General features: G+C 54.4%; 1 protein-coding gene across 1 annotated transcript; it reads right to left on the bottom strand.

The window, feature by feature from the left end:
• Nucleotides 1-317: 317 nt before the first annotated feature.
• Kdelr1 (KDEL endoplasmic reticulum protein retention receptor 1) lies at nt 318-9160 on the bottom strand. The gene is made up of 5 exons (XM_027920335.2): nt 8865-9160; nt 8092-8192; nt 7695-7853; nt 3930-4182; nt 318-2995 (listed from the first exon to the last, which is right to left on the bottom strand). Exons 1-5 carry the CDS (start codon nt 8953-8955, stop codon nt 2961-2963), a joined length of 639 nt encoding a protein of 212 aa, XP_027776136.1. The 5' UTR covers nt 8956-9160; the 3' UTR covers nt 318-2960.
• Nucleotides 9161-13213: the final 4053 nt, after the last annotated feature.

The following is a 13213-nucleotide window of genomic DNA, read 5'->3' as shown; positions in this document are numbered from 1 at the left end:
TGAATGAGGTTCAGGGGAGATTCTTGTCTTCAAATATTCCAAAGTCCATCTTTGGAAGGGAGGGATTTCTGCTCTAGTGGAACCCCAGGGGTAATAGGGCACTTGTGCACAGGCCACAAATGCTCCTGCCTCTGGGGTCCAGCAGGTAACCCCAAAGGGAGAAGCACCTGTCGACATAGTAGCAAGGAGGGGGGGGCCTCTCTGGGAGGGGCAGCCTCCACCCACCATTCAGCCACGCGGCCTGGAGATACTAGAGCAGCGCTGTCCAATTGAAATTGGCTAGTAGCCCACCACATTAACAAAGCAAAACAGTGAAGTTCATTTTAATATATTTTATTCAACCCAATATGTCCAAAATATCATTTCAACATGTAATCAATATAAAAATTGTCAGTGAGGTATTTTACATTTTTTTATACTGAGTTTTGAAATCCACATGTATCTTACATTAACATCTCACCTCATTTTGGATTTGCCACATTTCAAGTGCTCAATGGTCATGTGTAACTGATGGCTACCATATTGGACAGTGCGGCTCTAGAACCTGTTTTTTCAAGAACAACTGGACATCCATTTGTGTGTGTGTGTGTTTTAGTGTGAAATTAGGGGCAACAGATACAAAAAAAAAGTGATCACTGTGTGCAGGCCAAACAAAACACACCTACACAGGGGGCCACTGCAGCTGCAGAACATTTGTTTCCAAACTGGACAAAGGGATGTGGGTTGTGGGGAGTCAAGTTTGGGTTCAATTGGTCTCTTTTTTGAGGCTTCATGTGTACCAGGCCCTGTACTTGGTTCTGGAGGTACAGAAATAAATACAACACGGTCCCCATGGGCATCTACAGAAAATGGCCACAGTGCAGTGGGACAGGAAGTACTCTGACCTGGGAAATGGGAGGGTTCTGAGCCTTTGCTCCTCATTCTGTCACCAGCTGGATGGTCTCAGGTGTGTCACTTAACTTCTCTGGGCTGGGTTATATTGGCTTACAACTAAAGAATTGGATCTGATTAGACAGGCAGTTTTCAGACTGGGTTCAAAGAGGTGCCTAGGGCTGAACAGGCAGGGATACCGCCCTTACCCCACAGTTCACTCAGGCGGCCCTGCTCCTGTGTTTCCAATACCAGGCTTCTAAACAGAGGTCCCTTGGCTTAAAAGGGCACAGGCCGGGGGGGGGGGGGGGGTGCTAAAAACACACAGAAGCAGTTAAACACAAAGGCTCTGGTGTCAGGAACTGCATATGCAAACTCCATCTTTGCCCTTACCCCACCAAGCCAGTTTCTTCATCTATAAAGAGCCCCCTCTTTAGGGAGGATAAGGGTCAAATGAGCTTATCCCGGTGATGCACAGGGCCTGGTACCTATTAAGGACTCAGGAAATGCCAGCTCCCTGCCTCCTGAAGCTTCCATGGTTATCCTGCAGAAAGAAGATCTGGAGGCAGCTGAGCAGAGTTAGGAAGTTCTCATACAGAAGTCTGACTAAAACGAGGGTCAAATCTAAATGTTTACAAGAGCCAGACAGGTTACCTAAGGGCAAGAAACAGGCCAGGTGTGAAGCCAATCCAGAGAGAGACCTAGAAAATATTTAATTTGCCTTTTAACGCTACACAAACAAATCAAAACAAAACAAACAAGACACATGGTGTCAGTCCAATAATGAACTACAGCAACTCCACAGCCAAGTCCTGGGGACTGTGGTGAAATGCTCACATCCCCTCCATTCAGTGCCTGCCATCTGCTACAGTCCAGAAGTGCAGGCCCAGCACCGTCAGGCTGACAGCTCTCTTTTTAAGAGAAGCCAGAAATCCAGACTTCAAAGTGAAAATCTGGTTTTGAAAGGCTGGTGACCCATTCTTTTTTCCTTCCTTTCTTTTTCAAAAAAAAAAACACCATGTGGCTCAACAAAATGCATCACAGTGCCATTCAAGGCGGGCCAGGGGCTACCCACTTGTGGCCTCTGACATACATGTTCTGGAGAGTCCTCCGCAGCCCTGAGGGTCTGGAGGGCCATCAGGCAGTTTCTACGGCAAGATTCTTACAATCTTCAAGATTTTCTCCAAAACCTCTTCCCCAGCAGAGCCGTAAGAATCAGGGTGCAGCTGAGTCTTGGAAAACCCCATTTCTCATCTTCCTGCTCCTCCCAGGCCTCTGGTCACCAGGGACAGTCCATAAGGAAAAAGCAGAAGCAGAGAGGGGTTGGGGTAGGACCCCACATATGCCAGAGAGAGGGCAAGGAGTAGCAAAAGAGGTATCATTTTCCTCTGTTTATTTCAAGAGAACAAAGAATTAACCATCAAATTCTGTACAAAAACATGGCATCAGAGCTGTGGCAACCCTTATGCCAGCCCCTTCCCATGCCTGAGCCCAGAGCCCCCCTCATTTGTGAAAAAACAGGAAAAAAACAAAAACTCAAATTCTGGGGGGGCGTTATTATGAAAAATCAGGGGAAACCTTCCTGGGCCCCCCTTCTTCCCTATCCCCAACCCAGGAACTTGGGTGGAGGCGCTGTGGTCCTGGCCACGGTGAGAAGTGGGGCAGGCAGTGGGCAGTTTAGTGTTTGGCAACCAGTGGGGCTGTGGGCAGAACCTGGAAAGGCCTGAGGGGCTCGAGGACGGGAAGAGACCCCTGGCCCGGCCTTGGCCCATAGTACACTCGAAAACAGTTTATAAAAATTGGGGCCAGAGAGTAGAAGAGAAAGGAGTCATCAGAATCAAAAACTAAATAGTGGAAAGATTTTTTTTTTTTTTCTTCTCTAAAAGGCAAAAAACTACAAACAGCCCAGGTCCTGAGCTCCCCAAGACTTGGGTCCTCCATTGCCCCCCACCCCAGCCCAGTAGGAGTGGTTATGGGGAGCAGGAAGAGATGGATTCTTTAAAAAGTCACCCCTGGACGGGAAGGCTCATCTTCTGTCACCTTCCTCTGCCTCCCGACACTGCCGAGGAGAGGGCTGGTGAGGACCAGGGCTATGCCGGCAAGCTTAGCTTCTTCCCCTTTAGGACTGTGGAGAGAGATGGGGTGGTGGTTAGCCTGGAGGCCCTGCAGAAAGGGGACCATGTCCTGCCCCCAGAGCAGGGGCTTGTGCATTGGGCTGGGCAGACATGCAGGGAGGGACAGCTCCCAGGACTGAGGATCATGAACTGAGGGGACTGGCAGAGACCATAGAGGGGTGAGGTCGGGAACCTTGTTCTCATCCCAGGGACTGAGCAATGGAGGCCAAGAGGAGGCCCCATTTCTTCCAGTGCTGGCTGTTTCTCTTTCTCCCTCTCTGGCAGGGCTGGTCAGGTGAAACCTCCCCCTCCCACCCTCAAGACTTACTCCTGGGGGCTGGGCACTGTCTCCAAGCCTCTGCTCATCACCTCTCTTTCCTTCACATACTAACTCCTGGGATTCGAGGTCTCTGCTTAAACACCACCTCCTCCAAGAGACCGACCTGCCCACGTCGGGTAGCCCCCACCCTTCGCAGTTCTCCATGAGCATCCTGGTTCCTTTCTTCCATAGCTTTTCTCAACATTGGTAATTCTCTTTCTTTATTCACTCACTGTCTCCCCAGGAGAATATAAGGGGAGGGAAGGGCCTTGACCACCTTTTCTCCTGCTACATCCCCAGAGCCTAGTGCTTGATGAATTTGTTGGACAGATGGATGGATGGATGGATGAACGGATGGATCTCATTGTGCCCAAGTCCCCACCTGGCCTAAGCTATACTTGAAGCAATCAATACAGTCTGAAGACAGGAACTCCTTGGTCCTCGGGGAGAAAAGGGCTGGAGGCATGAATTCCTAGGGGACAGAGGGTGCGGGACCCCAGAAGCCAGGAGACGAAGCCCTCCCTCCCTTGAGCAATACAGGGCTGAACAGATGGACGCCAGGCCATGGGGAGGGTTGGGGACAAGGCAAGGCAGGCCCCCTCCAGCCGGCCCTGCATCCTGGCTACCTTTGGTGATATAGAGGTAGAAGAAATCGCAGTAGAGGACAGTCTGGACCAGGCCAGCCACGATGGCGATGAGATCGAAGAAGCCCTCAAAGTGGTAGCGCCAGATCCAGTTGAAGAGATACAGGGTGCGGTAGACGCCCAGGGCAAACAGGTAGTGGCTCGTGATGGTCTCCGCCTCGCCAGTCTTGCTCACCATGAACAGTTGCGGCAAGATGGCCACCGACTCCAGGTAGATGGAGAAGGTCCAGAGGATCTGCCGAAAGGCCAGGGAGTTAGAGCAGAGGCCGGGGTGAGAGGCTGGGATGAGGGGGCGGGGCAGGGGAGGAGGCAGAGAATCCGCTGCAGTCACAGGCACAGAGAACTCCATCCTGGTGCTTAGCACATGCCCCATGCCATCCTGCCCTGTTTCAATGCAGCTCCTTTAATCCTCACCACTGCCCCGTGGCAGAATCATAACTATCAAACCACCCATCTACAGATGTGGAAACTGAGGCTCAGAGAAGGTTGCTAGGACACTTGCTAGTAGCTAGAAAGCAGCAGAAGCAGGGGCTTGAACTGGGGTCAGTACCGATGAGCTCTCTGCAACTGGCCTCTCTAAAGGTGGACTGGGTTGGAAACTTGGCTTGGAGATTCCCTTCTAATACCTTGGGTAAGACACCAGACTCACAAGCCTCCGCTTCCACCTCTCTACAACAGGGCTGCTTTTTTGCTCCCCGAGCATCATCATTCAATCTTTAGAGACCTCAATTAGACAATGTTGACCCTGGCTTAAAATCCTCCAGTAGCTTCTTCCTATCACAACAAGAATTAAATCCTAGTGCGTTGGCCTTCAGCACCTGTCAATCCAACCTCCTCTCCCACTCCCACTTCACTCTGGGCCACAGCCATCTGGGCCACCTCTCTGGTCCTCCAACATACCATGCTCCTTCCTGCCACAGGGCTTTTGCACTTGCTGTTGCCCCAGCAGGGAAATCTCTTCCCAGTGGTCATGTGCCTACCTCTTCCCTGGCAATAGAACTTCTGTCTCCTCCTGTGCTGTGATTCTATTCCTCAAGGGTAACCCTATGGGTGAGAATTGGGTGTACACCTGTCAAATCACTGTCTTATCTTCTTCCTGTTCCTCTCACCAGAACTGAACTCCATGGTGTCCTGCATCTTGCTCACCCTGGGGCCAGCACCTAGCACAGTTCCTGAATGAATAAGAGAGTGAGTTGAAAAGGACCCCCCATGCATGTGGCATAAGCCACCATTTAAGAGTAGTGAAAACCATCTTCATGAGCAGGGCAATGGTTTCACAAGACAGGAGAAAGAGACTACAGACATCTGCCAGTCCCTTGTCAGTCCCCAGCTCTCTGAAAGTCCCACCTGGGGTGATTCATGATCTGCAAGATACTCGAAACCTGCCCTCAGAGAACAAAGCCAGGTGGCAGGTGTGGCTCCTCCTCAGCTGTTTTAGTTTGTAGGAAGGAAGTGGAAAACACGAGGACGTATTCATAGCAACCTGTGCTCCTAGGTGCATCCAAGGCACTGTGGTATGCACCTCAGGCTTCAGTCTTACCCTGTGAGGTAAGTCCATTATCATCCCTGTTACATAAACGAGCAAACTCAGACCCAAGGGCTAAGTAACTTGTCCAAGGTCACACCAGATTCCCACCCAGGCAGCTGGACTCCAGGGCCTGCTCCCTTAACCACCCAAAATCCTCAAAGAGGCTCTTAGCAACCAGGTTTGGTTGAGGTTCTTGAGAAATGTACCCATTAAATTGATGTACACCCAACTCTCACTCATAGGTCTACCCTTGAGGAATAGAATCACAGCATAGGAGGAGACGGAAGTTCTGCTGCATTTATCTATTTCATGAGATCTGATTTTCCCCCTGGTACTGGGGATTGAATCCAGGGGTGCTCTACCACTGAGCTATACCCTAGCCCTTTTAATTTTTTCACTTGAGTCAGGGTTTTGCTAAGTTGCTGATTCTGGCCTTGAGCTTGCCATCTTCTTGCCTTAGCCTCCTAAAGCACAGGATTGCAGGTATGCCCACCATCCCAACATGATACCTGAATTTTTAAAGAGTATCTTCTTTCTATGATTAAAAGCATCATCAAGTAGCACAGGCTTTGGAAACAGGCAGACCTGAGTTCAAGTCTTACAAATTCTCCCTCTGAGTCTCATCTTAGTCCTCTGAGAAATCAGAATAAGTACATCTCCCCAGGATGACCAAGAGATCAGATGGGATGAAGACTAGAATAGCCCACTCAGGCCAGGCGCACAGTGAGCGATGAAACTTTGCAGAAGTGACCTTTCTTTGTGAACATGGGAAACACAAAGGCTACAGTCAAGAGGCTAGGGTTCTGGTCTGGCTCCCACCTTGAGAAAGCCTCCTTGTCTCCTGCAGCCTGTCAGCCTCTCCATCTGCAAAATGGGTCCAGTAACCTCTACTTGGCAGGGTGGCTATGATTTAGTCAAGGGTATGGCTAAGTGCCCTCTGCAAGGTGACCACAGTATATTTGCAAAGTCAGCATCTGAAATCAAGACCAGGATTCCCACCATGGCATGATCTGATCCCCTGTAGCATTTCTGGAGACCTAATGGATAGTCGCCCCTGTTAGATTTATCTCTACCCTACACAGTGCTTCTATTATTCTGAATCTGTGGCTAAAATTTTACAATGACATCTTGCCTGAAAACTCCTGAATTACACCTTCTGTCGAAAACATCAGCACGTCCAGCCACCCAGGGCCAGTTTCCTACAGGGCAGGAGTAGGGAAGGAAGGGTTGCCCTAAATTTATAACTCCCGCCAGGCTCCAGGAGGCCTGAAATGGCAGACCTAGCACGGGCCCTCCCAAAATCCCTCCCAGGAGTTTGTACAGGCCCCACCAAAATGCCATGGAATAAAGATCACGGCAGTTAACATTTCAAAGAAAAAGTATCAGGCACAGCACAAAACACTTAAGTCACCAAACACTTGCTGTCATGGCATTCCCGCCTCATGCCAGACACTGGGCCTTACAAACATCAACCCTTACTAAACTCTTTGAGGGCTGGGGCTGCATGCAGCTCAACGCCAGACTACATGCTTAGCATGCCTGGAACACTGGGTTCCATCCCTGCACACACACAAAAGAAAGAACCTATAAGGTAGGAACAGATTATCCCCATTTTACAGACGAGGAAACAAGCACAGAGAGGTGTGCGTGACTTGCCCAAAGTCCACTGCTGCTAAGTGGAAGGGGCAAGCTTCTCCTGCACACTGGTTCTAGGGTCTCAATGTATTTAACCAGAGGCAATGTTGTCACATCTCAATAAATCCTCACAGTGACCCGATTCAACTTTACAAATGGGGAAACTAAGTTATGGAGAGGTCAAATCACAGGCCCAGGTTCAGGCTAGTAGAAAACAGCAGATCTAGGATACAAGTCCAAGTATCCGTGCCCCATGGTCCCAAGTCCTGAGCTATTCAGTTGGGTACTATCTAGGTTGGTGACCTTGGACATTTAGACTCCCTAGATTTCAGTTTCCCTACTTCCAAAATGGGATTGTTGCAAAGTGAGTCCATATCTGTGAACTGCATAGAAAATGTCTGGTTCATAGTGACTGCTGCTGCTACCCTTAACACTATCAGATTCCAGAGCCTGTGCGAGGAGCATGCAGGTCCTAAAATAAGGAAGTCTCATCAACCCCCATGGAAGGAAGCATTGGAGACTCCCTGCTATCAACAGTCCTTTGGCCACAATCATCTGACCATTGCAGGACACCAGGGGCCTACCTCCAGAGGAGTGAAGTCGTGGTTGACCAGGAATGCCAGGATGGCTGTGGGGACAACAAGGAACTCCACCCGGAACGTATCGTGGTTCCCATCGTAAGTGGCTTTGAACTTGCTGTAAATCATCCAGACCGTGGTGAAAGAGCAGGCTATGTAGACCACCTGATGAGGGGCATGATGACAGGGTGTCTCAACTCACAAAGCAGGATGGAAGCACAGCCCCCTTCCTACTCAGAGGCAGAAATTCAAGTCCCCAGCCCCTGCCCCGTCAAGAGTCCAGACCCTCAGGCCCAGGAGCCCAAGCCTCAGGCCCCACACCCACTCTTGCCCACTCTTCCCTGGGACCCTCGCCTGGCTCCCCTGCCTCAGGGGGCCCAGGGAGGTCGTGTGGAGACTTTACCTTCATGCACGTGTTGTAAAGTGAGATGTAGTTAGTGAAGAGGTCCAGGTAGCGGGCAGTGAACACCACAGCAAACAGGACCTGGCTCTTCCCTGAAATCCCTGTGGTCCAGACAGAGAGAGGAGGAGGAGAAGGAGGCTGAAGAGGGTTGCATGAGCAGTAAACTAAAGCAGGGTGCCTGGGACGAGCCTGGAAACCGCTCTGGAGTGCAGCAGTCCCAGGAGGCCTCCCCAACCTCCTTTGCTTCAGCAGGGCCCTTTCCCACGGCCCACAGCCAGGGGGCAGCCAGTCCCAAAGCTACTCTAGCCCGAGGCTTCAGTCCCAGTCTAGGCCTCACTGCCACTTCTGGCCCCCTCAGGGTCCTCCCACCATCTGGACCGAAGGTGGGGCCTAAGGAGGACCCTGCCTGACCTCAGCCCCCGGAACCAGTCACCTCCCTCTGGTCCCTTCCCGGCCACCGCGGTCCACGTCACCAACTCATAGCCACCTCCCCGCCTTCCGTGGTTCCCTGTTCCCAGCCCGGAACCCCACAGCTGCCCAGATTGGGGCTGTAGGAGGCTAAACTGGAGGCCTGGAAACACCCTCAGTGACATGTATGCACCTCCACCAGCGGTCTGGGGAAGGGAGTTGACCCCCTGCTGACCCCGGACATGAAGAGGGATCCCCAGCAAGCAGCGGGGGCTGGAACTTGTTCCCCTAGTGCTCCCAAAGCCTTCCCCCTGTCCTGGGACGCCCCCCGCAGTCTGTCCCCTCTGCCCGGGTGGGCCTCTCACCGGCACACGAGCGGGACTTCCAGATTTTAAGCAGTAGCAAGATGATGGCTAGGAGGTGGGAGAGGTCTCCCAGGAATCGGAAGAGATTCATGGCTGGGGGGGCTCTGGCAGGGCTGAGCTGGAGGGAGGCAGGCTGGTGGGGGCTGCCCCCCGGGGCTGCTGTTCTGGCGGGCGGCGGGCAGAGGGGCGGGAGAGGGACCCTCGGGTGGGCTCCACTCCGGGGAGGGGGTTCTATGAGGGGGAGCCGAGGCCGGAGCTAGCGGCCGAGCTAGAGCGGGGAAAAGGGAGGAGGGAGGGAGGGGGAGGAGTCCGGAGTGGGAGCTCCGCCCCTGAGGGCGGGCTCCTGTCTCTCGGGCTCCCCCTGTCGCCCACCTCCAGCCTTACAGAGCCGGCGCCGAAAAGCGCCCAAGGCTGTGTCCTATGAACTTGCAGGGTCGCTCGGATCCGACACTCCCAAATCCCGCACTTGATCCCCTAGGCCATCTGTGCCACGGTAAAGGACAGACTACACCAGCCAAGCCTCTGCCCTTCACAGGGATTCGGAGGCTGGCCTCTGAACTTTAAAAACCCAGGGCCCAAAACAATAACAACAAATCCTTGACCAAGACCAAGAGGCTGGGCGGTAGTTTCTGACCTTCTCAAGGGCCCTCTCCAATCCACCCAAAAGAAAAAAGGTGACCCGCCCCCATCCTCTCCTTCCTCATGCCCTCCTTCCTTAAATCCAAGAGTCCAGGTCCCAGCCCTCCTCCCTCAGACCCAGGAGTCCAGAGTTCCTTCTCCACTGGGACCCAGGAATCTGGGGCCCCTCCGTCAAACCTTTTAAGTGCTCAGGCATTTTGACACTCTCTTTGATGAAACACCCTCAGGAACCTGAGACCCATGGATATAACCCTGGGGAAGGCAGTCTGCTCAAGCCTCTGAGGAAATACCTTCATATCACTTCTTTTTTACTGATGGACCACAATCTCCAATATCCAGAAGGAAAGCAGTGTCTGCTCCATCATAGACACAGCAGTCCAGACCACAGCCTGGTCCCCGAGGTTCCACAAGACCACATTCTCATCTTATCCTTCCAATTGGGGTGTTCCTGGTGTTTCTATAAAGCTGCCCAGACTGTTCTGGGAAGTTGTGTGGTGCAGGACACCTGGGCCTGAGAGTGGAGGCCGAGAGAGGGAGAGTGAAAGAAAGAGAGAGAGAAGGTAGAGGTAACTGGAGCAAGAGCCGGAACCTGGCTCAGGAACTCCTGAGCTAGTCCGAGTGTAAGTTTTGCCCTGGAGCCCATTAAGTGAGACTCTTGTTCCCTTCATTGCCAAGGTCTGGGAGGGCAGGGCTGAAGGTACCCATTCCTGAAAAGGAAGAAACTTGGGGACTAGAGTTTGAATGTTAGAGGAAGAAAAGGATTGTGGCTCCAGATTCCTGGGATTCAGATGCTTGAGCCATAAAATGGTTGGGATGAGACCCTAAGTTCCAAGGAAGGGGGTCATGGAGGTGAGGGGCTGGGGCCTGGACCCCTGGGTCTGAGGAAGGAGGGCCTGGGGGTTTGGACAACTGGCTCTACCATGGAGACCTAGTTCACAAGCCTGGCCTCCTGGAGCAATAGAAGGCAAATGATGGCTCTTAGTATGGTAGATTTTGAAGTCAGAGAAAGGACTCGTGCTTCCCACACCTCAAAGTGAGAGTCAGCAACCCCTGGCCTGGGAATCTAGCTCGTGTCTCCATAACAGTCCTTGCCTACCCTCCCCCTTTTTCCTCCCTTTTTATTTGCAGCCCCTCACTGCCTTGTCCCAGGAGAAAGGGAGAAGCTGGGAGCAAGGTGGGGGGCGGCCCCCTCCCCCAACCCTGGCAGGAGGAGGGGTCCCCAGGGAGGCCAGGAGGGGGGGCTGTGGGTCTCCCGGCAGGGACGGACGGGGACTGAATGTTAATCGCATCCCAAGTGAGTGTGTGTGTGCGAGAACAGAGCGAGTGTGCGAGTCCCTCCCGCTCGGCTCCTCCAAGCCGCGGCCGCCGCCGCCGCCGCCGCCGCCGCCACCACCCTCCGCCACCCTCCGCCCGCAGCCTTCTCGGCCACCGGCGCCCAGCTGGGGGGTGTCGGCCTGGGTGGGTCCGCCCGGCCCCCAGGGGTCTCTCGTGTGACTGCCATCTGCCCGGTGAGAATGTGTGTCTGGGTATCAGGGCTGGCTGTGGGGGGGTGTGTCTGTGTTAGGGCTGCGGCGGCCGAGGGAGGAGGGGTCTGTCTGTCTGTACCGACCCTGAGCCGCCTGCTGGCACGTCGCGGGCCTCCCAGTCCCCCCCCTGAGCCCCAAACCTGGATGAATGGTGTATACCTGGGTTCTGTGCCTCCTGCCTGCGTCCGGCTGGGTGTCTGAGTATCCCCGGCTGCCTGTGTCCTCCTGTCTGTCCGAACAGCCCCTGACGGCAGCCGCAGCTCGGCCCCCATTGGACCCCTGTGTGTGTGTGTCTGTGTGTGTGTGTGTGTGTGTCTCCCTCCTTGAGCTCCGGGGGTGTTGAGGGGGAATCCCAGGGAAGTGAGGCTGTGCGTGTGTGCGCGTGTGTATGTGTGTTTCTGGCTGTGTTTGAGAGTGGGGGCGCCAGGGGAGGGGTCTGGAGGTGACCAAGCGAGGAGGGGGCAAGCGGTCCCCAGACAGGCAATCTCCCGCTTCTCACGCTAACACGCACACCAAACACCCGCTTCAGAGGTGACCCAGACAGACAGACAGACAGGCACAGACGCTGGAAGGAGGGGGGCGCAGAGGGCATAAAGCAGAGGGGTGCGAATGAGCCAGGGAGAGGCGGGATGGGACACATGAACTGGGGGAGGAGCCGGGGCTGAAGCAGCAGAGGGGGGCACCCCGGTGGGTGGAGGGGGGATCCCCGCGGGGTCGGGGCCGCAAGAGGACACCCCGACAGCCTCCGCAATGTCCGGGGCCCAACTTCCAGCGCAACATGTGTAGCCTCGTCCTCGCCTAGTCCGGGTGGCCGCAACCTTGGGGAACAGACAGGGCAGGTCAGGACCAAGGAAGAGGAGGGAGAGACGGAGCCAGGAACAGGCAAGAGGTCCCCACCGCCGCAGCTACCGCTACCGCCGCTGCTGTTGCTGCCGCCGCCCCGGGGCCTGACCCCCCCACCCCATCGGCTCCCTGAGCCCTGCGCGAAATCTTCGGGTCGCTGGACGCCGGCTCCGGTCCTGGCACCCCCGCAATCCCCCCAACAGAACAGGGTCATGAAAAGGTAAGGTCGGGGCAAGGGGATTCAAGGTGGGGGTGGGGATGTGGACCCCCAAAATCTAGGACAGGGAAAGTTGCCCAAGGGCCTCATGGAGGGAGGGGGCTCAAATGGCAGGCAGAAGTCTGTACCCTCAGCTCCCTTGCCTCTTGGGGACTCTCCTCCACCCCCTTTCTCCCTGAGCCCCTTTTTTCCTGGGTCTCTATACCTCAGACCTCCTACGCCCCCCCCCCTTTCTCTTACACTGCTCCTCTAGCCAGCTGCACCTACCTGACACCCCATCTCTGACTCTCCAGCTCACCTCTGCATCCCCCTCCCAGCATCAGTCTCCCCATTGCCGTCCAGCCCTCTCCCTCTCTCCTCTCCTTTCCCCTCCCATCTTGGAGCTATGAGTCTGCTATTAATACTCTTGCCAAGGACCTTGCGGGCATCCAGGCCCCCCTCACCCTTCACCCCAAGCCACCACCCCTTCCTCAAGGTTCTGGAATGCCCTTCTAGCCTCTTGCAAGCACCACGATTGGGGTGGGGAGACGCAGGGCTGTGTGTGTATGGTTGGGAGGGGGGACGGGATGCCGTCTGCAGCACAGCTTGGGGGGGGAACTGTTAATCAAAGTGGACTCTCTTATGTGATGGATGGGGGAGCAACGGAGACAGGGACGCCCCAGGAATCTCTGGCACCCTCCTCCTCCTCAGCTTGGGGACAGACTTGTGCCGTGTACAGTCTGAGTGGGGCCACTGGGGAGGCCATAGCTGGGAGGGGGTGCCCAGGATGTTGGAACTGATTGGGTTTGAAATAAAAAGGGGTCCTTCAGGGAGAGCAGGGCTGGAAACAGATTCCTGGGTCTGGAAGCAGGAGAGACAGGATTCCTGGGTCCTGGGAAAGAACAGAGTAGAACTGGAGTCCTGGGGGAGGTGGGGGCTGACAGCCAAGAACAGGAGTCTTTCAGGAGAAGTTGCAGGGCAGTGCTCCTGTGTCTGAGGAGGGCCAGTGGTTCAAGCTCCTGGCCGAGCGGGGGTGAGGGCCCAGCCTCTTCAGCCTCTGTATGGGGCCAAGATTCATGAGGAGGTAGAGATTGGAGCTTGGTTGCTTTCATTCTTGGGGGTGTGGGCTCTGGGAATCGAGCTTC

Source organism: Marmota flaviventris, chromosome 18 (genome assembly GCF_047511675.1).
Source record: "Marmota flaviventris isolate mMarFla1 chromosome 18, mMarFla1.hap1, whole genome shotgun sequence".
In the NCBI taxonomy this organism is placed as follows: Eukaryota; Metazoa; Chordata; class Mammalia; order Rodentia; family Sciuridae; genus Marmota; species Marmota flaviventris.
The sequence above is the reverse complement of the archived record's forward strand: the minus strand, read 5'-3'. Positions and strand labels throughout refer to the sequence as shown.